This window comes from Colias croceus, chromosome 11, assembly GCF_905220415.1.
Source record: "Colias croceus chromosome 11, ilColCroc2.1".
Lineage (NCBI taxonomy): Eukaryota > Metazoa > Arthropoda > Insecta > Lepidoptera > Pieridae > Colias > Colias croceus.
In genome coordinates, this window is record NC_059547.1 from 3,061,117 (window position 1) to 3,083,421 (window position 22,305).

The window sequence follows — 22,305 nt, forward strand, 5'->3', positions numbered from 1 at the left end:
TATTGCATAAGCCATAATGCATGCTATCAGCTATGCCTTCAAGCCACACCTCCGCCCGTCGGAGTGGGGAGCAAGTGGGGAGCGTGAGGTTTTTCGTGGGTTTTTCGTTACGGAATTTCTGGATTCAGTCCCCGCGCTCATGGCCCGCGATAGAAGCTATGCAATAGCTCAAAATAAGAAGAAAAAGAAATTACTCGCTTTTTTTCCTCCCCTATATATTATACATACACAGTATACATATAAATATTTTATAGTAAACTATAATATTATATAGGTACGAATAAAAAAATTATATAGATTATTATGTATATTTGTGATATATACGATATATATTATAGTAAATAAATCGGCCAATTATAATTTATTTTTTTGATTACCTATTGTACGTCAAACATAAATGTCTCTTTGAATGTTAATCCGATATTTTTGTTTTGATATTAAATATCGTTTACCGTCATTAATCTATCGAATCTTTAAAAATGCAACAATTTATTTAATATACAGAATCGACATTAAACTAGGGTGTTTGGACTACAGTAAGCAAAATGTCTGATATGATAATAAATGGTAATTATTTAAATAATTGTTTGGAGCCGTACCTAATAGCTAGAATGTAATGATTTTTGCATCGAATAATATCCATAAATTGTTTATTTCCCTTTGAGTCAGATATTTTCCCTGTTCATGTAACGTTATTATTAATATACATAATACGTTAGTTTTGTTCATATTTATAACTATTGGCTTCGCCCGTGGTACATATTTCGCAATAAAAGGTAGCCTATGTCCTTTCTCGGGTATCAAAATATCTCCATACAAATTTTCATGCAAATTGGTTCAGTAGTTTAGGCGTGATTGAGTAACAGACAAACAGACAGAGTTACTTTCGCATTTATAATACTACTAATACTATAGTATGGATATAAACTTTTTGTTTTGAATAGATTCCTATAGTAAAATTTTATATGATTTTCCAGATTCTGTGCCTGTAGACAAAAAATGGAGTGAACTAATAAGATATAATATATTTATTATGAAACTTGTGGAATTTGTAAGTATCCCAGAAACGTATTTTATTATTAATAATAATTATAATTTTAATTGGCAATTCTTTGCCGCCTGATTCTTATTTGGTGGTTGTACAACAGAATAATATATTTTTTATAGGTAATATCCCTTGTAATAACATTATTACCAATGGTTATTCCAAAGCCGCAAGGTCATATGTACTGCATATCAACAGGACCTACATTAGTCATATCATTTTTATTTATAATATTATATTTCCGAAAAAAAGTACCCCTTTTTATGGAAAAAATGTATTTGTTTTTTCAAATACTGTTTACATTTGGAGCATTTATACAATGCTTTTTATTAAATCTGGTAAGAGTATGGTTATGGTTAATATACGGAATATTTTATTTTGCACTTTTGACCGCATTATCACTGGATCTTTATCTCATTGCGAATGAAAGGGGATGTACTTTTAGTTGTGCATAATTGTAATTGATATAAACCTTTATTGTAAATATCTTGAACTTATAACTATCAAAATAAAATTGTAATTATAATTGGTTTTAATTATTTTTAAAGAACATTTTAAACATTGTCCCAAGATCGTAAAACGGAACATGCTCCTTCTCTCTTTTATAAGTCGTTTTTTGACATTCAGAATTTTGACAAATTGAAATTTGACAATCAATAACCCAATATACAATAACCACAGTCAATAACACTTCGTGAATAAATATTTAATATTTAAATAATTAATATTTTTTGTTTATAGAGAGCTCTTTTGTAAATTTTCAAATAAGATCTAATTTACGTGATATATTATACAATCAACACATGATGATTATTTTAAATAAATGTCCACCCACCGTAAATACGAAATGTAAGTATCGTGTTTACTTCTAGGTTATATCTTTAATCCTCATGATAATACCATTTGTCTTGAGTGATGCTGGTATCATGCACTGCCTGGCTGTCGCCCCAACCCTCATCATATCTGTTATGTTCATCGTGCTTTACTTAGTGGACCAAGTGCACGACTTAGCCGAACAGTTATATCTGACTATACAAATTGCCCTTAACATTGCCGCATTTGTTGTAGTACTTCTACAAAACGAACCATCTGGCGCACTGTACGGTTTATTTTACTGCCACCTTTTGATAGCACTTTGTATAGATCAGTATTATGTTGTCAAAGAACGCGGCTGTTCAATATTTTGATATGATTTTCGTAATAAATTTAATTTTTAATACAACTCGTATTATTGTATTTCCATACTTAACATATTTTAAAACAATATTCCTCTTATATTATTCTCTTACTTTTAAGTACTATAAGATTGTTGCATGGAATGTTACAAGCAAGTATATCTTACTTTTAGGTAGTGGCCCTCCTCCTCAATATAATACCCCACATTGTGGAGCCTGTGGATGTATGTCACTGCTTGGTCGCCGCTCCAACTCTCATGATCTCCTTACAAATTATGGTGCTATATGTTGTTGACCAAGTTCAGTATGAGGCGGAGTTTTACTATGTTATAATAGAGCTGATACTCACAATTGTAGCATTTATAAACCTTTTCTTAGTGGGAAAAATTGTTGGAGCAATCTATGGATTATTCTATGTCGATTTAATTATTGCTTTTACCATGGATGCATATTATATGTACTCAGAACGAGGGTTGACTTTGTAATATGGACAATTTTGTAAATTCTATTAATAACTGATAATAAAAGGATGTTGACATGCTGTTAGACTGATAAATAGTCATTTAAATTTAGTAGCAACTTGATGACATGTTGAAAAACTTAAAACTACAATGAACTTTTTTGTGAAGTACATTTTGAAAGTACTGAGAAGGGTTTTAAAATTGGCCCTGTCCGAATTTCTATGGGTTATTTTAGTTTTGAGTATATTGCTTGTTTATTTGGTATTGAAAAACAATGATGGTGACATAGAGGAAATTAAAGATAATGATTATCCTGTAATAATGTGGTGGACTGACGGTTTCCCAGGAACAGAAGATCTACGGGAATGTCCAGGTGATATTAAATGTAATATCTTCAGTGATCACAAATTAATTAAACAAAATATTGATGCATATCTATTTTATGCGAGCAACATAAAGTTTGACAATCTTCCATTACCTAGGCAACCACAGAAAGTTATTTGGGGGCTTTATCATGAAGAATCTCCAAGAAATGTGGAGGAATTATCACATGAAGAGGCATTGAGGATTTTTAATTATTCCTCTACATTCAGTAGATATAGTGATGTGCCATACCCTTTGCAATTTTTGGACTCTATTGACGATATAACAAGTACGAAATATTTTGTACCCACCAATGAAAAAGCTAACTATACTGACAATGCTCCTATCATGTACTTGCAAACAGATTGTGAAACAGCATCAGAGAGAGATGTATATGTTCAAGAATTAATGAAACACATACAGATAGATTCATATGGCTCATGCCTTCAGAATATAGAAATGCCCTCTCAGTTCAAACGAGATTATCTTGAACACCTCAATGATGACGACTTCCTGAACTTTGTTGCCAAATACAAGTTTGTATTGGCATTAGAAAATGGTGTTTGTGATGATTATGTTACCGAAAAATTTTGGCGCGCAATTAAAATTGGTACGGTTCCTATTTATTTCGGTTCGCCGAGCATACGAGACTGGTTACCGAATAGAAAGTCTGCTATTTTATTAGAAGATCATCCCACACCTGAATTAATGGGTGACTACATAAGGAAATTATTGGAAGATGACAACCTGTATGAAGAACACTTAGAGCATAAAACGAAGGGACTTATTACGAATCTAAAATTAAAAAAGGAATTGAAATTTAGACCATATCAAACAGATGCACTACATATAGTTGTGAATTTCGAGTGCTTTATATGTCAAAAGATTTACGACCTAAGAGCGGGGGTAATTACGGAAAGTGTCGTAAATAAATGGCATTACCACTGCCCAAAACCTATATCTGCTTTGACATTAAGTGTTAATCCTTACAATAATTGGGTGTTTTCTTGGGAAAAAGCGGGAAGGAGAGCCAAGGAAATCGAAAAAAGAGTATTAGGTAGCGTTTAAACGAATTTAAAGAGAATTTTTGTATTGTTTGCTAATATATTTTTATATTGTACATGTTTTATGTTCTTATTGACAAACTGCGTCGAGCGGAGATACAGGATGGACTTGATACTCGGTACCTCTCTTGATTATGTGCGGGATTTTCTTTGGCACCATTCTGTGAAAAGTAAACGTTTAATAAATTTATCGTAAATATGTATTTTCTGTCTCTATATGTATACTTAAAAGTTCACCTAAAGGTAAAAAACATTTACTATAAACTAAGAGTGATATCTAGCTTTTAAGTTAACATAACACTATGCTGGCAAATTCAAAGTACATGTTTTAAGTTTTTTTGACAATTTACGACAAACGCTTGTAGAATTTGATAAATAAGTTTAACTTATCAGTTATTAGTTATCACACATTACGACGAAGTAGATACTAACACTATTCACATATCGACAACATAGAAAAAAAATCACGACGCCAAAAAGATACTTACAGCTTTTTTACTTAATTATATGTTTAAAATACTTAATTGGACCAACAGTTGTAGCCAATCAAGCTAACGAAAGAAGAGTTTCTTTTTCTGGTTAACTAAAATTTCAAATGTTACTTACGAAATGCAGTCTATGATGGGGCATACTGATAGGCACAGTGTACAACCTGTACAGTCATCTGTTACATGTGGGATGTGCGTTTCTGGGTCAAAGCTGAGGAGAGAAATAACTCTATAATCATAATTTATTTCTTGTATTTCGCGCTTTCTTGCGCTTTTCGTTTCAAACTATTGTTAGTTATAAGTACTTAAAGCCTATCTTTAGGAGAGATCTATAATTATAATTGGCACAGTTTCGTAGTAAAAAAGTCGAAAATAAAATCCAGGGCCTGTTTTTGAACTATACGATATCTTACTAATTCTTCTATTAATATAGATAAGCAAAAAAAATAGGTAAATACTAAATATTATTTACTAAATAAGTACCTACCTTACGATACAAAAAATAATAAGGAAACAACAATGATGTATTTTACGAAACTTACTCGATTGCCTGATATCCTGAATCTGCGCAAGCCATGTAGCATTTTCCGCAGTTGATGCACATGTCCTGAAAAAAAAAAGCGTATTAGAACTTTGATAACCCTAGGTGTAATGTTTAGTTTTAGATAATTAACAATCACATTTATAGAATTTGTCCTGTCTAATGACAAAATAATATTCCAATTATTAAATAGGTAAATACTAAATAGTAAGTAATATCATAGCTCGTACATAAATATAGAATGTAAATCTTGATACTGATACTACTTAAGTAGAAACTAGTATTACGATAGCGTTAGCTCCTATTAAGTATTCTGTGATCACGGAACAGAGGCAAAGCTTCATACAACCGCGCAAATCAGTTGCACTACTACAAGCACACGACACAGGTGTGCGTGACCACTGGGCGTTTGTCATTGCTTGTCCTATACACGGCTAGATTTAAAAAAAAAACGCAGTTGACAATGTTAAATGTAAAAACGCGGTATTTTATTATGTACTAGCCGCTCCGCGCGGTTTCACCCTCGTGGCTCCACTCCTGTTGCCCGTAGCGTGATGAAATATAGCCTAATAACCTTCCTCCATAAATGGGCTATCTAACACCGAATTAATTTTTAATTCGGACCAGTAGTTCCCGAGATTAGTGCGTTCAAACAAACAAACAAACACTTCAGCTTATAATATTAGTATAGATTAAGGATGCTTTCTACCAGAAATGTGCTATGCAGCTATGCTGCGAAAATGTAATAGCTATGCTGTGAAACTATGCACTTATACTATAGTAGAGCCATTTTAATAGGCAACATTTGACAGTTCAACTAAATTCAAAAACGTAACCTAGTAACGACGACATAGAATAACATGATATTTCGTTTTGTTGGATCGGCACATTTGCTTAACTTTTTTCAATTACGATTACATATTTATAATAATAATGACCGATAGAAGTAATTTTAAGATTTCATTTTACTGATAAACCATTCTAAACATAATGAAAAATTTCTGACTTGAAGAACTGACGTCGCTACAATTTTGTGTCATTAAACCTTTTTTCTTTTTAAATACCAGAGATGTTACTCTAAAAATCGAAATCTGACATCTAGAATCGAATGCATTGATTACTTGTGAATAAAAATCATCATAAATTAGTAAATTCGATTGACAAATGTTTCAAATCCGTATCGATTAATTCACTTTAATCGATGTTTTTAAGCAGGTTACCTCTCTTCGAAGATAAAATTGATAGACGTCAAATGTTGCCTATTAAATTGGCTCGACTATAAGCTACATAGCTTAGTATAAGACGTGGAAGCGGTGCGAGTAAGATGTGCTATGATGATGCGCCGCCACAAAGTAAGTGCGCAAGCAATTTGCTCAGCTTGACCATCCACAGCACGAATCAATGACGTTAATCCCAAAGATTAGAATAGGATAAATATTGAATATTTGATAAATTATTACTTTTTACTCGACTGCCGAGAAGCGGTGCATGTTAAACTTATTTATTGGGTCTGTATGTAATTCCATAATCTTTAAATATGTATATCTATTATAATTAATGCTACTTCGATCACAAAGCGCCATATTCCTAAACTATAATATGCAGAATCTGTGCTATGGTATAGTATTTTATGACAATTAAGTATTATGTTACATGCTTATAAAGGTAAGTACTTTTTTGGAAATGCATACACTTTCTATAATTATTATTAGAGTAAGTTTTTTATTACTAGAAAATAAAAATACCTAATGAAAAAATGTTTTGTTTAATTTGTGACAACCCTACCAAAATAGGCAAGACCTATGTATGTCTCTGTTCCGTTTAAATCTCTCACTCATTTTTTTAAAAAGAACCAATCATATTGCTTCATTTAGTTTAAAGTTTGAAGCGATAATATTGGCTATTTACAAACACATTCCTCGCTACACATCCTCGTAAATTATTGGTGAAAAAGCACCCTTAACAATAAAATATAGAGATACAAAATGAAAAACATCCTCGCTTACAAATTAATTAGTCGTACTTACATCATCAATAAGAGCTACAACTTGTTTCGTATTGTCCAATTGTTTATAAGCACCAATGCGTGGAAGTGCCAAGCCCAAAACATCTTTAATTTTAGGCACTTCTATGACACCGTTAGTTCCATTTGCCAACGGATATTGAACCGTATTACCATCTAGTAAGTCTGATTTTTCACGGATGGCGTGAAGTAGTTCTTCCCGCTTTTGATTGTAGGGTCCGAAATGGGCGAGCACCTGTAAAAGAAAATGTAAAATGTTAGTTTTAGCTTTTTCAACGAATTGTAAATTTGTCTTGTTCCTTCTTAAAATAATATTGTTTACAACTCTTAAAAATAACCTTTATTTTATCAATTATATGGGAACGGATAATGCTTTAGAATGACAACGAGTTTATCTTTAGGTTACAAACTAGGTAACAAAGGTAAAAAGCTAGGATTTTTTAAAAGTGAAGTTTGGAGATGGACTATAAAATAACATAAATTAGTACCTTGCCATTTTCGTCGTATAAAGTTTGTACTGGCTTTCCTTTCTGGTGCTTGAATGTGGGTGGGGACTGGCCAATCCATCCATCTAGACCTTTAGACCTCAAATAAAGAAGAGCCTTTAGACCAGTTATGTAGTCTTCAACCACCGTGAAATCTTGATTTTGTACTGCACTGCATATCTGTAAAATGAAAAAGATTATCACCACTTATAGTTGTCACTTTAATAATTCGGAAATAAATACATACAGCTATAAACCTATATTAATTTCTGTATGGTAAATATTAAATAAAGATATTATGTTGTAGTTATGAATATAATTACGATTGTATCAATACTAATTACTAAAATAAACTTATTAGTATACTTTTCAAATCGTTATTAAATTTAGAAGATTTAAGGGGAACCTAAATACATACTATATAATACTACTTACCAAGTCAATTGTTCTCATTTTTTATACAAATTTTTATTAAAGCACTTTTAAAAACATCAATTAAATATTTATATTGATCATCACATACTTGAACAACGGGTGCGCCACACAAAATGAACTGCAGCGCTGAGTCAGCAGAGTCAATACCGCCGATGCCGAGTATGGGGAAGCCGGGCAGCTTGTTGGCGATCGCGGAGACCGCTCGCAGACCCATGGGGCGGGTGGCATTGCCGGATACACCGCCGTATGTTGTGCGCTTTTCTATACCTGAAATATGGTTAATAATGTTTACTATACCTGAAATATGGTGAATAATGGTTTTATAGTTATCATCAGCATTATATTCCCACTGCTGGGCCTCCGATTGCAACCTTTATTGCAGTGCGAAAGATTTATTATACTGGGTCGATGCGATATAATTCATAATTAAATTTTAATTCAATCTAGAAAACTAATGTTATTCTCGTAAATATATATACATATGTTGGACTGTCTATACAAACGCTTATATAAAGGAATAATGTATTAATAAATTTTTGAGTTTTAATGAACTATGCCAATTACTAATCAACGCAAATAATGTTATGGTATAGTAGGTAGGTACCTAATTGGAGGTAAATACAAGTTAAATAAATAGTAAATACATATCGCATTCTTACCTACTCCAGGCCAAGGTGTTGCATCAGCTCTGACAGTCATCAAACCAGAAACCGTGTTGATAGCTGAAACTCCACTTGCTCCGCCTATAAATGAAAAATAATTGGAAATTCAAATCTTATTATTATTTCTTAAGTAGGTACATTCAATCTCAATTCTAAGAGTGAAAGAACTATAATAATAGATGAGGTAGTCTTAAGTTTTACCTTCATATGCAGCTGTAGCGATTGTGACGATTTCTGTTATGTTGGGTGTCAATTTCACGAAGAATGGAATTTTTATCGCTTTCCGCACCCACTGTGATATGGCTTTAACAAGCTTGGGATCCTGTAAAAATATTGGCAAAACAGTTTATTAGTTAGTTCAAAATGTTGACATCATTATGGATAATGTATTATTAGAAATTTTATTTAAGCGGCAAATGCTGAGAATTACAACTATTTAAAGTCCAATCTATATGCCTTTGTTGTTTTATATACATATTATGTCATTATAAGGATGATATTATTCACCTGTCCGCAAGCCAGACCCATGCCAGACTCTCCCATACCGTGCGGACACGACAGATTAAGTTCTAAAGCGTCTGCGCCAGACGCTTCTGCCTTGACTGCGAGTTCTGTCCAATCGGCTTCGTTGAATGAACACATTATTGATGCTATTATCACCTGAAATATGTATAAAAAATATGTTTAAAGTAGCTGCGCACCGACGTATTACCCGCATTGCTCTGTTCAGTGTTCTTATTATTTTGTCTTATCGTTATGATATATAGCGTATATGATATATAAATGGGCCCGTAGTTCCTGAGATTAGCGCGTTGAAGTAAGCAAACAAACAAACTTTTCAGTTTTATAATATTAGTAAAGATTTAAGTTATCATAAATGTTTCTCTAATAACTTTCAAGACTAATTCAATCCTTTATATTATGTTGTCTAATTAAAGTAGTTGAAGGGTCTCTAGGCACAGGTAGGCACTATTTTCTTACGTATATGTACTCACTTTAGTAGGAAAATCTTTCTTCAACTCTCGAATACTCTGGCACCAGTAGGCTTCGCATTTCTCGGAAATCAGCTCGATGTTCAAGAAGGATCCTTGACCAGGTCCGTAGTTCTCGCCAGAAGTCGCTCCACGCACAATTCGTGGTGATACGTTGGTTACCAAATCCTGAAGAATATAAAGAAAAACTTATAATGACTGAAGATTAAGTTAAGCGTGTTTTATCACTTTTTATAATATAAGTATCTATTTGTAGTTCTGTATTTTTTTTTATCTCAGACGGAGGATTAAATAGCGTCAATTTACTTAACTAGTGCGCATGGTTGTTTGTTATTCTTTCAAAAACAGACAATTTAATTACATACTGATTTATTACACGTAGCCATTTGTTTATCCTAGCAAGTTAAGCGGCTGATCTAAAAACATCAACCGTTTTTTAACATAAAACTTGACTTCACAAACAAAAGAAGTTTATTTTCAACAACTCAATAAAACTTTGCATACCTTATCCAAGCCAAAAGTCTTGGTGACAGCGAAGCCCCAGCCCTGCTCGAAGGCGCGGCGGATAATCGCCGAACTGGTGGTGGCCAGCTATCGCTCTATTAATATTGGGCAGTTCAACAAAATGTGACTTTACAATTCAACTTTATTCTATACCTTATCCAAGCCAAATGTCTTGGTGACAGCGAATCCCCAGCCTTGCTCGAAGGCGCGGCGGATCATCGCAGAGCTGGTGGTGGGCGGGGCACTCGCCAGCCCGAACGGGTTCTCGAAGTGAATCCCGCACACTTCTACTGAGAGGTCTACTTCGTCTATCGCGGTATGGAACTTGGGCAGCTCGACTGGTGAAGTGCGCGGAATGTTCTAGAAGGAATTTGATATGTAAATAATGCGAGACGCGAAATATGCTCCAAAGCAGAGTACTGACTTAGGGGCTTATTTCATAGGATGTTCTGGAAGAGTGATACAATGACTGACATAATTCTATTCAAGGAAGGTATTGGCAATACAAAAAAAGTGTTGATATTGAAGAAGATTTTTTGACAATTTTAGGCGCTTCTGCTAAAGAAGTAAACGGAAAAACGAATAAGTGAGGTTGTTACTAGTGATTAAGTAAAGTTAAACTTGTTTAAGCTATAAAGCACTTAATGGATGACGCAAACAATTCCAAATAAATAAAAATGTAACTAAATAAAACATTGAATAATTTTACGATGTAAGTACCTACCTATTACTAGAAACAGAAACAGGATAAAAATATTCTGGTAATTTTAATAGTACCTAATCCATATTCTTTACCTGTAAATAACAGTGCATGTGCCACGCTGCTGTCTTGCCATCGTTCACAGATTCGACGGTAGTTTCAGCGACTCCCGCGAGATCTCCACCCACGAATACTTGCGGGTTGCTAACGCTCTGCATCGTCAAACTGTCTATTTCTGGCAATCCCCAACGGTTCAGTTTCACACCTGACATCGCTTCTTTCACTGAAAAATATTTTTAAGGTATTAATATGGATAATTATCGCACAGGGATATCGTTAAGATTCGGTACCTTAGTAGTCAGTGCTCATAGTTTTATCCTCAATGACTGCTAACACGTGGTTAAATATAAATATAAAATTTTTTTTTACTGTTTACAATATACCATCTTCTGAATCTATTTCACATTGTGTGCGTTTTGATGAAGTTTGTTATAATATTACTTCTACTGATGTTCATTATTCTGGCGAACTGGCTTACACCAAACTGCACTTATATCTATACTAATATTATAAAGCTGAAGAGTTGTTTGTTTGAACGCACTAATCTCGGGAACTACTGGTCCGATTTGAAAAATTCTTTCGGTGTTAGATAGCTCATTTATCGAGGAAGGCTATAGACTATATATCATCACGCTACGGCCAACAGGAGTGGAGCCACGGGGGTGAAACCGCGCGGAGCAGCTAGTTTTAAATATAGCTCAAATATCACTCACCATCTGTATCATACAGTCCAGAACCAAAAGCAGAAATAATGAAGTTAGCTTTCAGTTGCATGATTTGGTCTTCGTCTTCTATCCATTCTCCATCGTCTAATTGCTCTGCGCGACACATTTTTAATGCAGCAATCTGTAAAATATAAAAAATAAATAGGTACTGTTTGAATATAAATTGCAGATTCAATTTTCAAATAAGAATTCAATCTGTAGGTTTTTACCTTTCCATTCTTAACAATGACTTCTCGAGGCGACATGAATGGAACGAATTCGCATTTTTCTTCTTTTGCCAAATCAACCTGTGAAAATAAATTATTGAATAATATTGAGATTATTTAGCAAGAGTTAAACCATAGCGAAAAAAATTATTTTTATCTGTATAAATACACTAATTCCCTGATTTGAAACCAAATAATTTACTATATGCAACTTTACAGAAATACGTCGAATCATGCGTGGTAGGGATAAGAAAAAGATGGCGCGTAACGGAAAAATGTCACGCGTAAGGACAAAATGTTACACTAATTTTTTTCCAACCCCGATAAAGAAGTTTCACTTCAAAAATAATAAATATTATAAGGAATATCACCTCTTCAGGAACAGCGCGTATATTAGTGAATCCCTTCCTAAACACGACATACACGCGTCTAGCGCCGCACCGGAGGGCTGACGTCGCGCAATCGAACGCGGTGTCCCCAGCTCCAAGCACTATCACGTTGCCGTGTAGCTCTGGTAGGGAGGACTTGCAAGAACATAGTCCTGTGAAATATGATTCTACACTAACGGCCTTACTAATAAAAAGTTAAACAATGGATAAATTTTAACCATTTTCTACCATAGCTGTGTCCTGCTCTTGCTCACATGAAACGTCAATCATAGAAACAAGACAGGTTGCTGCAATAACTAATCCATTGAATAGCGAATGGGTAACATTTTATTAGTGACCGTTATATTATAAAGAAGAAAACTTTGTTTGTTTGTTTGATTGATTGTAATGAATATCATATACTACTGGACCGAGTATAAAAATTCTTTCACCATTCGAAAGCTACATTATCCACGAGTAATATAGGCTATATATTATCACGCTAAGACCAACAGGAGCGGAGCCACGCGGGTGAAACCGCGCGGCACAGCTAGTCTTTAGTAAAATGTTATCTGCGTGTAACGGGATAGGTTATACTTTTTTTTGCTGGAAATCTAAGGTGTAAAGATGGATGGAACTTAAATTGTCACAGCATTATGTAACGGCTTGCTGTTACATTTATTTAACATATTTTGTACGTATGTAATTTATGTATATGTCACATTAAACTAATACTAAAATAGCGATGTATAGTTCTCTCATAATGATAGTTTTTTTTCGTTTGAGTATTTCTGATGTTGTGCAAATTAAGTAGGTACATATTTATAAACAGAAAATTAAAATGTGAGCTAATTTATCGTAAAAAACATACATACCTCTTTTACTTCCTTTCGCTACCAATGGTAGAAAGTCCTTGCTGGTGTAGAAACCCATTTCTTGATTAAGATTTTTGAAGATCGGAATACTCTTAGGCTCGGGGAGACCGATTCCCAAGAATACAGCCGCATGTCCATCTTTTAGGAGACCCTGTAATTATAATGGTGTTTTTCTTACCACGTTACTAATTAAAACTATGTATTCGATAAGTATTTTGTTAATATTTTAGGTAGATCTTGATGATACAAAAGCCTATTAATTAAGAGGTATTTTATTAAAATCCGCCATATTTTCATATTACGCATAAGAGTAAATAACAAAGTCTGCTTATTATAAATCACCCGACAGTAATTTTTTCGTGGCTTGATTTCTAATAATTAATTCGGTTGAAGTTCTTCAAACGAAATTTATATTAACATTTAACATACCTCAACAGTTAAATCTTTAGTGGAGAGAGATCTATTAGTAGCAAACTTCACTCCCAAATTCTTGACGAGATCAACTTCATACTGGACCACGTCATATGGCAAACGGTACTGCGGTATTTCAGAGGAGCTGAAAAATACTTCAAATAAAGCTATATGCCATGTTTCATTTTTTAGAAAATTTGGAAAGTATAAATATGTACTAGACCTATAGAAATGCATTTGTTTTAGGTAGGTACCTAGGTATTGCATTCAGGATGAATTTAAATATGTAGTAAGAAATATCCTTACCTAAAGATCAGCTATACGTCTATGATACAGACTAACAGAATAAAATATACATAGAGTTACTTTTTCATTTATAATAATAATATTAGTAGGATCATTTTTTGGCCGTTTATTGAAGAAATATTTATTGTCCTGAAATATTTATTTATTATTAATTACGGCGTATATCTATGGTCTATTTTACAATAGTTACGCTTTCCAGTATCGATAACGATATCATAACAACATATTGTGCATACACAACATAATTAAAGTCAGAACTATGGCATGTTACATTAAAATAATATAGACATCTTATTAGTTATTATATCAGCTTCACAATATGAGAGTATCTATTACATTATAAAACGACCTATGACTTAGTATGTTATGAACTTATGATTACTCATTCATACTTATTATTGTTTTGTAATACATTTTAAAACTGTTATTCATTATCAAGTAATGTGTGCTTTGTTAATAAGATAATTATTTAAAAAAAAACATAATTTTGATGAATTTGATAGTTTTAAAGGAAAGGATAAACATGGACAGGAATCAGTTATCAGACCCGCGTCTTTTTGGCAAAAAGTGCGTTTCAAAACGTTCATCCTAAGATGAATTCCTAAAAGGAAGCAATAAATAGAAAATAATGATATCAATACGATACGACTTTAATAATTATGATTTGTCATTGTTGTTTTATCTCCTTTATCTCACATAATATATTTGTGAGCAAGTTTAAGTATTGATAATAAATAACAAGAATGAATATTCTTTCTTACCTCAAGCCACCAAGATATTTCTCCTTTTCATACACAGTAATGTTCTTATAACCGAGTCTAGCCAGGAAGCATGCGCAACTAATGCTGGCCGGACCACCGCCTACGAGCGCGATCTTCTGGTCACCGCCTTTGGGGAGCGGCTTCGTTTTCGGGTCTAGAGTTTGGGGTATACCCATCTTCATGAATACCTATGAAATAAGTGAGGTGTTTATGCTATTGCTTCTACCGTCAAGTGATTATCATAATATATTTTTTTAGATATTGTGAGCAATTTATAGAAAGATTTAGTTCTAGAATCGATCAAGATTATAAAATCTCTAAATAACCAATGCAAGTCGTAAACAAGTCGTAAACTAATTAGTTTATTTATGTGTTTACTAGATTTCCGCCCGCGGCTTCGCCCGCGTTTGCAAAGGAAAACCCGCACAGTTCCCGTTCCCGTGGGATTTCCGGGATAAAAACTATCCTATGTGTTAACTCAAGTTACCCTCTATATGTGTGCTAAATTTCATTGTAATCGGTTCAGTAGTTTTTACGTGAAAGAGTAACAAACATCCATACATCCATACAAACTTTCGCATTTATAATATTAAGTAGGATTTATGAAATAGTTATTGAGTAGTTATTGTATAAAATATGTCAAATTATCAGGAACAGCAACAGCAAGCAGTGTTTATATCTGTACCTACATCTTTATATCTGGAGGATTTAGTATAATATTTATTAACTTAACAAAGTTGCCAGTTTTGCATGTGGTGCATTCCAAAATATACATACGAGATGGTTTTGTATTACAGCTAAAAAAAATATTAATGATTTAACCAACATTTCAATATATAGAAGTATACATACGTCAACAGCGAAATGCTGTAGTCCCCCTATATTAATGGCCCCCTCCTCGCTCGCGTGCAGGTTGCAGCCGCCCACACAGAGGTCGCTAGTGGGACACACCATGCCGCATGTGAGGCCCAACGGGTTGTCAGAGAGAATCGCTTTTGCGGCGCCATAGTAGTTCTGGAAGAAGTTTTATTTGTATGGTAGGAAGCGAAAATACTTTATATTATATTTTATATACTTTATATAAAAATAAAGATATAATAAAGGGAATTTAAATTGTTTCAAAAACTCGAATAAAATTCTAATGTGCATCAAATTCCTCCACTAAATCGATTTTTTTAATTTTATTTTTCGATACACTGTGCTATATGAATGTGGCAAATCTCCGATAAAGGTAGATAAAATTTAAATAAAAGCCGTTAACTATTTACATAAATTATACTGATATCCATTCATTCTGGAAATAACACAAATAAAAAATTGTCCTAAGTAAACAATAATTAGATCTTTACCCGATTAGCGATGCTAGTGATAAAGCTCTTGACATCGATTTGCGTGGGACAGGACTTCTGGCAAGGGGCATCAGCACATTTGAGGCATCTCGCTGCCTCCTTGAGCGCGCCTCTTTCAGAGAGCGTGGTATGTTTGATGTCGTCGAAGTTTTTCGTAAGCGATGGACAGGCCTGTAAAAATAATATGATGTTTACATATTTTAATTGGAGATTGGATATAGGTACCCATTGTAAAGGTAAGCATGACGGTAGGTAAACATATGAAAAAAAAAATTGATTGATAGCAGTCAGTGTAGCTTTTCGATTACATAAATTATGATTATTTTTAGTTCTACTTTATATGTATGTCTTGGATAAGAAACGTGTTTATTACTTTTAAATTCCTGATCCTCTTAAGCTTCACAAAACAGTACACTGGCCTTATCGTATTTGATAGAAAAGTGAGTAAGATACGAATAGTTAATTAGTCGGCAATCATCTAAATATTATTAACTTACGGAGGTACATTTTCTGTCAGAGTTGCGCTTCCAATGCTGTTTATTCTTCTTGGTCTCTACTGATGGCACCAAGTTACTGAATGGCTTGACCTTGGGATTTAATTTGAGTAAATTCTGAAATAGGAGATAGTTTTGATGAATAAAATAATTGATTTAGTAAATTGAGATTTATTAAATGTAGCAGTCGTTTACAATTGTTAAGTAGATACTAGTTATTAATTATTCTGTGCTATTGGCACGACTGATAGATTCTCTAATTTAAAATTAAATTTCATGACTACTGTACTTTATCTTTATACTATGGTACAGGAGTACCATAGATAGTAATCTATATTCAGATATTTAAAGGGTTATTTTCATGGATAAATACATGCCATCTGTTGGTTAATTTTGTTATTAAGTCATATTACTGCTACAAGTACCACACAATTAAAAAGTACTGTACATGTACGGAATTGCGAACAATAGTTGTTCACAGTTATAAATTGCCTTTGTTTAATTATTATAGTTTATTGTATAGGGACGGATAGGCACCGTAGAGACTAGAGTGTAGTGTAGAATATTATCTCATTAGTACAATTTGACTTATTTACCTATATGTTATAGTAACTATAAAGTATTATTAATCATGGGTTCTCGATACTTTAGGGGATTTTCTAATAATAGCATAATAAGATAAAGATAGCAGATAAGACAAATTTCTAAGATAATAATATTATTATTGTCTTTCTACTATGAGCGTTACGTTCAAAACATGGACAAGTTATTATAAAAGTGTACTTGTAAATACATATTTGTTAATTTAAAAACTTCATTTCATATAAATTATTGATCATGATCGATAAACTTGTAACTGTTTTAGTTATAGATTTACCTTTCACATACCTATCAAGCAATTACAAGTTACCAAGAAACGCAAGTTTCATAAAGAAAATCTTTGTGTAAGTTAAAATAATTATTATTAATATAAACTAGTTATCGAAAATCCTTGGAGTTGTATATCGTTCCATTGACACTAGGTACTGCGTTTCATTAATCGACGATCACTTTATGATAAAATTGTTTATATTTTCATATAATACTGACCTCAATATCCGGCAGCTCTTGGCTCAATAATTTCGCCATTTCACTGAACTTTATTGTCTTTGAAATAGTGATGAATTTCGGAAAGCTATATATTTACGTAGATAATTTCGCGGCGTAGTGGACTGCTCACTGGCAGTGCGTCACATACGACTAAACATTATTTCAAGTTCTTAATCGACGTATTTTATAAACGTGTTTATCTTTGTACTATCGCTGTTGCGAACAAAAGTACATCTAGATTACTTTTAGGATATGAACGGAAACTTGTGAAATTTACACTTACCACTGGGTAAAAGGGGCGAGGTTTTGTAAAAGATTGAATTTATAAAAATATATTACATATACATTGAAAATTTGTCTTATTTACATTGAATAAGTCTAGATTTTATATATTTTTAATACATACTTAAACTTCTTCCTACTACAGTAGGTACTTCAATATTAGGTACCTAGACCATAGAAGTCTTCATCAATAACACTGGTCAACAATGATTTTGTTGCCCTGGATGTGAAAGTGGTTTCGAATAATTTAATGCATTTTATATATAGAACTATTAATGGTTTTGGTAGATTGGCTCTAGTTTTTTTTTATCCTAATTTTCTTACTAGACTCTAAAACGCAGCATGAAATAGAAGGTATATTTGTTTTACATCATTTATTTATTACAAAGTTTTACTTATTGTTTTGTTTTAGTATTTAATTAATTCAAATGGATATAAAAATAGAGAAAAATCATTAAAACTTATGAAATAGTACAAGGAAATAGATTTTATAAGCTTCTCTTCTTAGTTAATTTTGGGACAATAGTTTTCTTATGGACCATCAGTAATCTGCCATCATGTGACGATCCCATATACCCTGATACCATTATTCCATAATTTTTACTTCTTTTTCGATGTGTTCTTCCTGTTTCCCACAGAAATTCCGCAGATTTACTGGATATCTATCCAGGAGACTGTGGGCAAAGTGTAGCTTTATGCTTGTATTTGCTCATAAAATAATGAAGTTTTTTAAACAACTGTTGTGCCATTTCTTTATAATTTGGTGTTTTAAATTAATCTTAAATTAATTAATACTATATCTCTCCATTATTTACATTCAGCATCAGTTATTAAATTTTGTTAAATTTTCATTTTTTATCAATTGTCGACACGCCCGTCCTGTAGGGCCATCGTGTATTCTTCTTATACTTCTAGATTCCCTCAAAGGCCTAAATTTTCATATTTATTAATTATTATTCCTAATGAATTTGCTTTGTCTAATTCTATTAATAAAAACATCAAGGGAATTTTGTATACCTATCCACTTTGCTGACCAAGTGCTACTGGGTTTCTTTAACTCAATACAAACCGAACATTATTGTTCATAAAAATGTTTTTTTTACAGAAACCATTTATTATTCTGATATTCTACAGTCAGTTTTATAGAATAGGGTTATGTCTGAGCGAATAAATGTGCAGAAAACGTAATTCACCTAAAAATAAACACTTGTTAGTAACCCGTACTCTGAAGGGCCGTAAGAAATTTTTATATATGAAAATCCAAATTAAAAAAAAACTAGAGCCAATTAAATAATTTTAATGATTACATTCACAAACTGGGTACTTGAAATATATAAATCTGTAGAAATATCCAGGGCAACAAAAAAAAATTGTTTTTTTGTTGAGCTGTGTAATCTTCCCAACTTAAATTATTCGGCCTGATAAAATTTGTAGTTTCATATTACCTTTGATTTATTTGAATAGACTGATTGTATTTACCCATTATTTAGGTGCCTGTTTAATTGTTGCTATGTTAACACTTCACGCATTACGCAATAGATAGGCAGATTGTGCTATCGGCTCCTGTTGTTGATAAGCTTGTATCATATTATGTTTATATGAATATCACTATTTATTCTCATTCGTATTTCATTTGGTTGGCTTTTTTTCAACAAGATTCAATTATAAAATGATTATTTGACATGATTGATGATATTTAAATATTTCATCAATAACAACACTGAATAAAAATGCTGGGTGTATCATTTTGCTCACAATAGTCAATAAGTAACAAATAGGTAATAATAATAATTTTAAGAGCTATACCATTTTCAGCATATTTGGGAATCCCCGAGAATTGTGAACATAATGAAAAGGGTTACTATTTCAATTAAGGGTTAAATTGAATTTTTTTTATAAAGCACCCGCCATCACTGGGTGTTGTATGCTTTCCTCTGGAATATTGTCCAGAGACCTTTAATATCGATCAGAATAAAAATACCTACAAATAAGGCCCGAATTAATACAATTTTCCAATAACATTTCCAATTAATAGTATGTCCAATAAAATTTTTCAAATGATACATGATACATTTAATAAATTGGATATTGAGTAGCTTGCTTATCACACAATAGTTAATAATAGACCCTTGAGAAAAAATTACACGATAATTGTCTTTTTAAGTGAACGGCAAAGGCGATTGCAAATAAAACACACACTTGAACAGTTAATATAAATATATTTTGAATTATTCAGAGGCTTCACAATATTTGGAAGAATTACTCGACACTTCTGTTGCATACGGCGTACCTTATATATACGTTTTATTTATTGTAGAAAAATAATATAATACAAGCTGTTACTAAAAGCGGGGACACTTACTTCGAATACACAATTATTAATAACAATTAGGCTTACCATTTGTTTAAATATATATTATGAATTAATTCTGATTATTTACGACTTTGAGATGCTTTTTTTAAAGAACTAATGAACACATTACCTTAAACGGGTAGAAACTCACGAGTTTTAATTCTTTTCTTATAACTGGCAATTGGAAACGACTTACACAAATAAAAACAGCTTCACACTTGCATATTGCAATTGCTCTAATCAAGAAGCTTATATATAATACACTGGAGATTGCACTATGAACGTTGACTTGTCACGGGAAGGTATGACCTTGAATGACGCCTGGTTGTTTTTTGTCCCTTTCACACCTAACTTGGCAAGTTGGTGTGAAAGGGATGAAGGAACAACCAGGCGTCATTCAAGGTCATACCTTCCCGTGACAAGTTAACGTTCATAGTGCAATCTCCAGTGTATTAGATATAAGCTTCTTGGCTCTAATCAACGAGTACAATCGGCAGATGTCATTCAATTATTTTATTTTATTTGATACATTATAATATGTATATTGAATACTAGGTGATTCGACACACAAAACGTTTAAATAAACCAAATCTAATGAAATTAACTCATTCATTTTATTTGTATTTTAAATTGTTAAGTTAAAAAGTTAAAAAAATATACGAAATATAAATTTTGCAATTAAAGTATCTACACAGAAAAGAGTTATACTTGCATCGTAATATTTTTAAAGGATATTAAGAATGTAATGGTAAGCCTTACATAACAAATTTATAAGCTAACACCGATTTATACATAGGTTACAAAATTGATAAATTTGGACTAAAATATAGAGGTTATGTGCTACCATTTAGTGAGTTACATAAAACATCAAAACATTGTTTTAATATATGAAATGAAAATTAAAAATAATTTATACCAAATAATAAAAATTGCATTTTGAATAGTACTTATTATGTCCTTACGCCGTTATTCGAGGCCTTTAAACAATAATGAGAGAGACATCTTTGATTTCCGGCCGACATTTCGTAGTTGTAGTTCCAATTATCTCCACAGAGGGCCTCGTTGTCGCGCTTCCGTTTTTACCAGAGTGACGTTTGTACAGCTAAGCTTTTAAATAATGGTTTTCGCAGTAATTAGCTCATTGGCGTCTTAACTTTCGTACCGACAGTATATCTTTGGATAACGCTGTTAGCGTTCGTTTATTATCCTTTGGAATAAAAGTTGTAGTTTGCTATTATAGTTATTACGTTTTCAAATTTGAAAGTAAAATTTTAAATATTAAAATTAGTAACAGTTTAAAATTTAAATAGAAGTTGTCGTGTAAAGTGTATTTAAAATGAGTGACGGAAGTAGTGAGAAGATGCCAAATGATAATTTGGTATCCAGCGATTCTTCGTCGTCGTTATCGTCGGATGAAGAGGAGGTCGTACGTTTACCTAAAAAGACGGTTAAAAGAAAACGAAAGAGCAGCAAACCTAGTAAGATCAAGAAAACACGTAAGGAAAATGAAAGTTTGTCATTACTTTCAAATCAGGTCAGTGAAATACAGCATTTTCTTGCGAATTTCTCCTCTTGTTTTGGCTACTACCCGCCGGGGTATAGTTATTGTTCGGATGGAATTAATTTAGATAATTGTGATCATGTAAGCGAACCGGCTGTCGAGCCGAGCGTTTCTTTTAACTTCGATTTGACCACAAATTTAAAAGAGCCAACCGTAGCAAATACTTCAACTGAACATTTGCAATTATTAAATTCTCTGCAACACTTTAATTCGGAGAATTGGACAAACGTACGTTATGCCGATATTCAAAAATTGTATAACGCTCGTCCGGGATTTGTTGATCTTGAAGTTAACGATGAAATTAAACAATTCGAAAAATCTAATAATTTGATTGCAACTGAAAAGTCGTTAAGTGCTATTACTCATGCGTTAATTATGCAAAGCGATGCGTTAAAAAAGGGCGTATCGGAATTGTTACAATGGACTAATGACAGTGAGGAAATAAACAAAGAATCTTTGCTTTCTAAAATTAAAGAGACTTTTTCGGGCAGTTTTCAAAAAATTTCTCTTGATTGCTTTCAATTAGT

General features: G+C 32.7%; 3 protein-coding genes across 4 annotated transcripts; 2 read left to right on the forward strand and 1 right to left on the reverse strand.

Annotated features, from left to right (window-relative positions):
- The first annotated feature begins 453 nt into the window (after nucleotides 1–453).
- LOC123695865 lies at nucleotides 454–2,294 on the forward strand. Of its 2 annotated transcripts, none has more exons than XR_006751998.1 (3): nucleotides 454–567; nucleotides 978–1,051; nucleotides 1,168–1,565. XR_006751998.1 is itself a non-coding variant. In XM_045641810.1 (3 exons), the coding sequence occupies exons 1-3, from the start codon at nucleotides 546–548 to the stop codon at nucleotides 2,230–2,232; spliced, it is 411 nt and encodes a 136-aa protein (XP_045497766.1). In that variant the 5' UTR covers nucleotides 454–545; the 3' UTR covers nucleotides 2,233–2,294. The 2 variants fall into 2 exon arrangements, 1 of the variants encoding a protein (XP_045497766.1); XM_045641810.1 differs by lacking the exon at nucleotides 1,168–1,565 and adding an exon at nucleotides 1,918–2,294.
- LOC123695864 (alpha-(1,3)-fucosyltransferase 10) lies at nucleotides 1,773–4,311 on the forward strand. Its single transcript, XM_045641809.1, has 2 exons — nucleotides 1,773–1,894; nucleotides 2,394–4,311. The coding sequence occupies exon 2, from the start codon at nucleotides 2,832–2,834 to the stop codon at nucleotides 4,110–4,112; it is 1,281 nt and encodes a 426-aa protein (XP_045497765.1). The 5' UTR covers nucleotides 1,773–1,894; nucleotides 2,394–2,831; the 3' UTR covers nucleotides 4,113–4,311.
- Nucleotides 4,098–17,743, reverse strand: LOC123695861 (dihydropyrimidine dehydrogenase [NADP(+)]). Its single transcript, XM_045641806.1, has 22 exons — nucleotides 17,583–17,743; nucleotides 16,497–16,610; nucleotides 16,000–16,170; nucleotides 15,503–15,664; nucleotides 14,651–14,838; nucleotides 13,602–13,728; nucleotides 13,173–13,323; nucleotides 12,301–12,470; nucleotides 11,933–12,010; nucleotides 11,712–11,844; nucleotides 11,034–11,221; nucleotides 10,392–10,598; nucleotides 9,738–9,902; nucleotides 9,250–9,402; nucleotides 8,944–9,064; nucleotides 8,740–8,823; nucleotides 8,169–8,347; nucleotides 7,649–7,825; nucleotides 7,165–7,395; nucleotides 5,139–5,203; nucleotides 4,715–4,807; nucleotides 4,098–4,269 (listed from the first exon to the last, which is right to left on the reverse strand). Exons 1-22 carry the CDS (start codon nucleotides 17,619–17,621, stop codon nucleotides 4,179–4,181), a joined length of 3,087 nt encoding a protein of 1,028 aa, XP_045497762.1. The 5' UTR covers nucleotides 17,622–17,743; the 3' UTR covers nucleotides 4,098–4,178.
- Between the last annotated feature and the right edge of the window lie 4,562 nt (nucleotides 17,744–22,305).

Bases quoted from the DNA above. Each gene is read 5' to 3' on its own strand.
- LOC123695865 (XM_045641810.1), top strand. From the start codon at position 546: ATGTCTGATATGATAATAAATG. The intron at 568-977 runs GTAATTATTTAA...ATGATTTTCCAG, and splicing joins GTCTGATATGATAATAAATG to ATTCTGTGCCTGTAGACAAA. The intron at 1,052-1,917 runs GTAAGTATCCCA...GTTTACTTCTAG, and splicing joins TTATGAAACTTGTGGAATTT to GTTATATCTTTAATCCTCAT.
- LOC123695864 (XM_045641809.1), top strand. From the start codon at position 2,832: ATGAACTTTTTTGTGAAGTACATTTTGAAAGTACTGAGAAGGGTTTTA.
- LOC123695861 (XM_045641806.1), bottom strand. From the start codon at position 17,621: ATGGCGAAATTATTGAGCCAAGAGCTGCCGGATATTGAG. The intron at 12,471-13,172 runs GTATGTATGTTT...CATATTTCACAG, and splicing joins AGCGAAAGGAAGTAAAAGAG to GACTATGTTCTTGCAAGTCC. The intron at 4,270-4,714 runs GTAAGTAACATT...TACTTTTCACAG, and splicing joins CCCATCATAGACTGCATTTC to AATGGTGCCAAAGAAAATCC.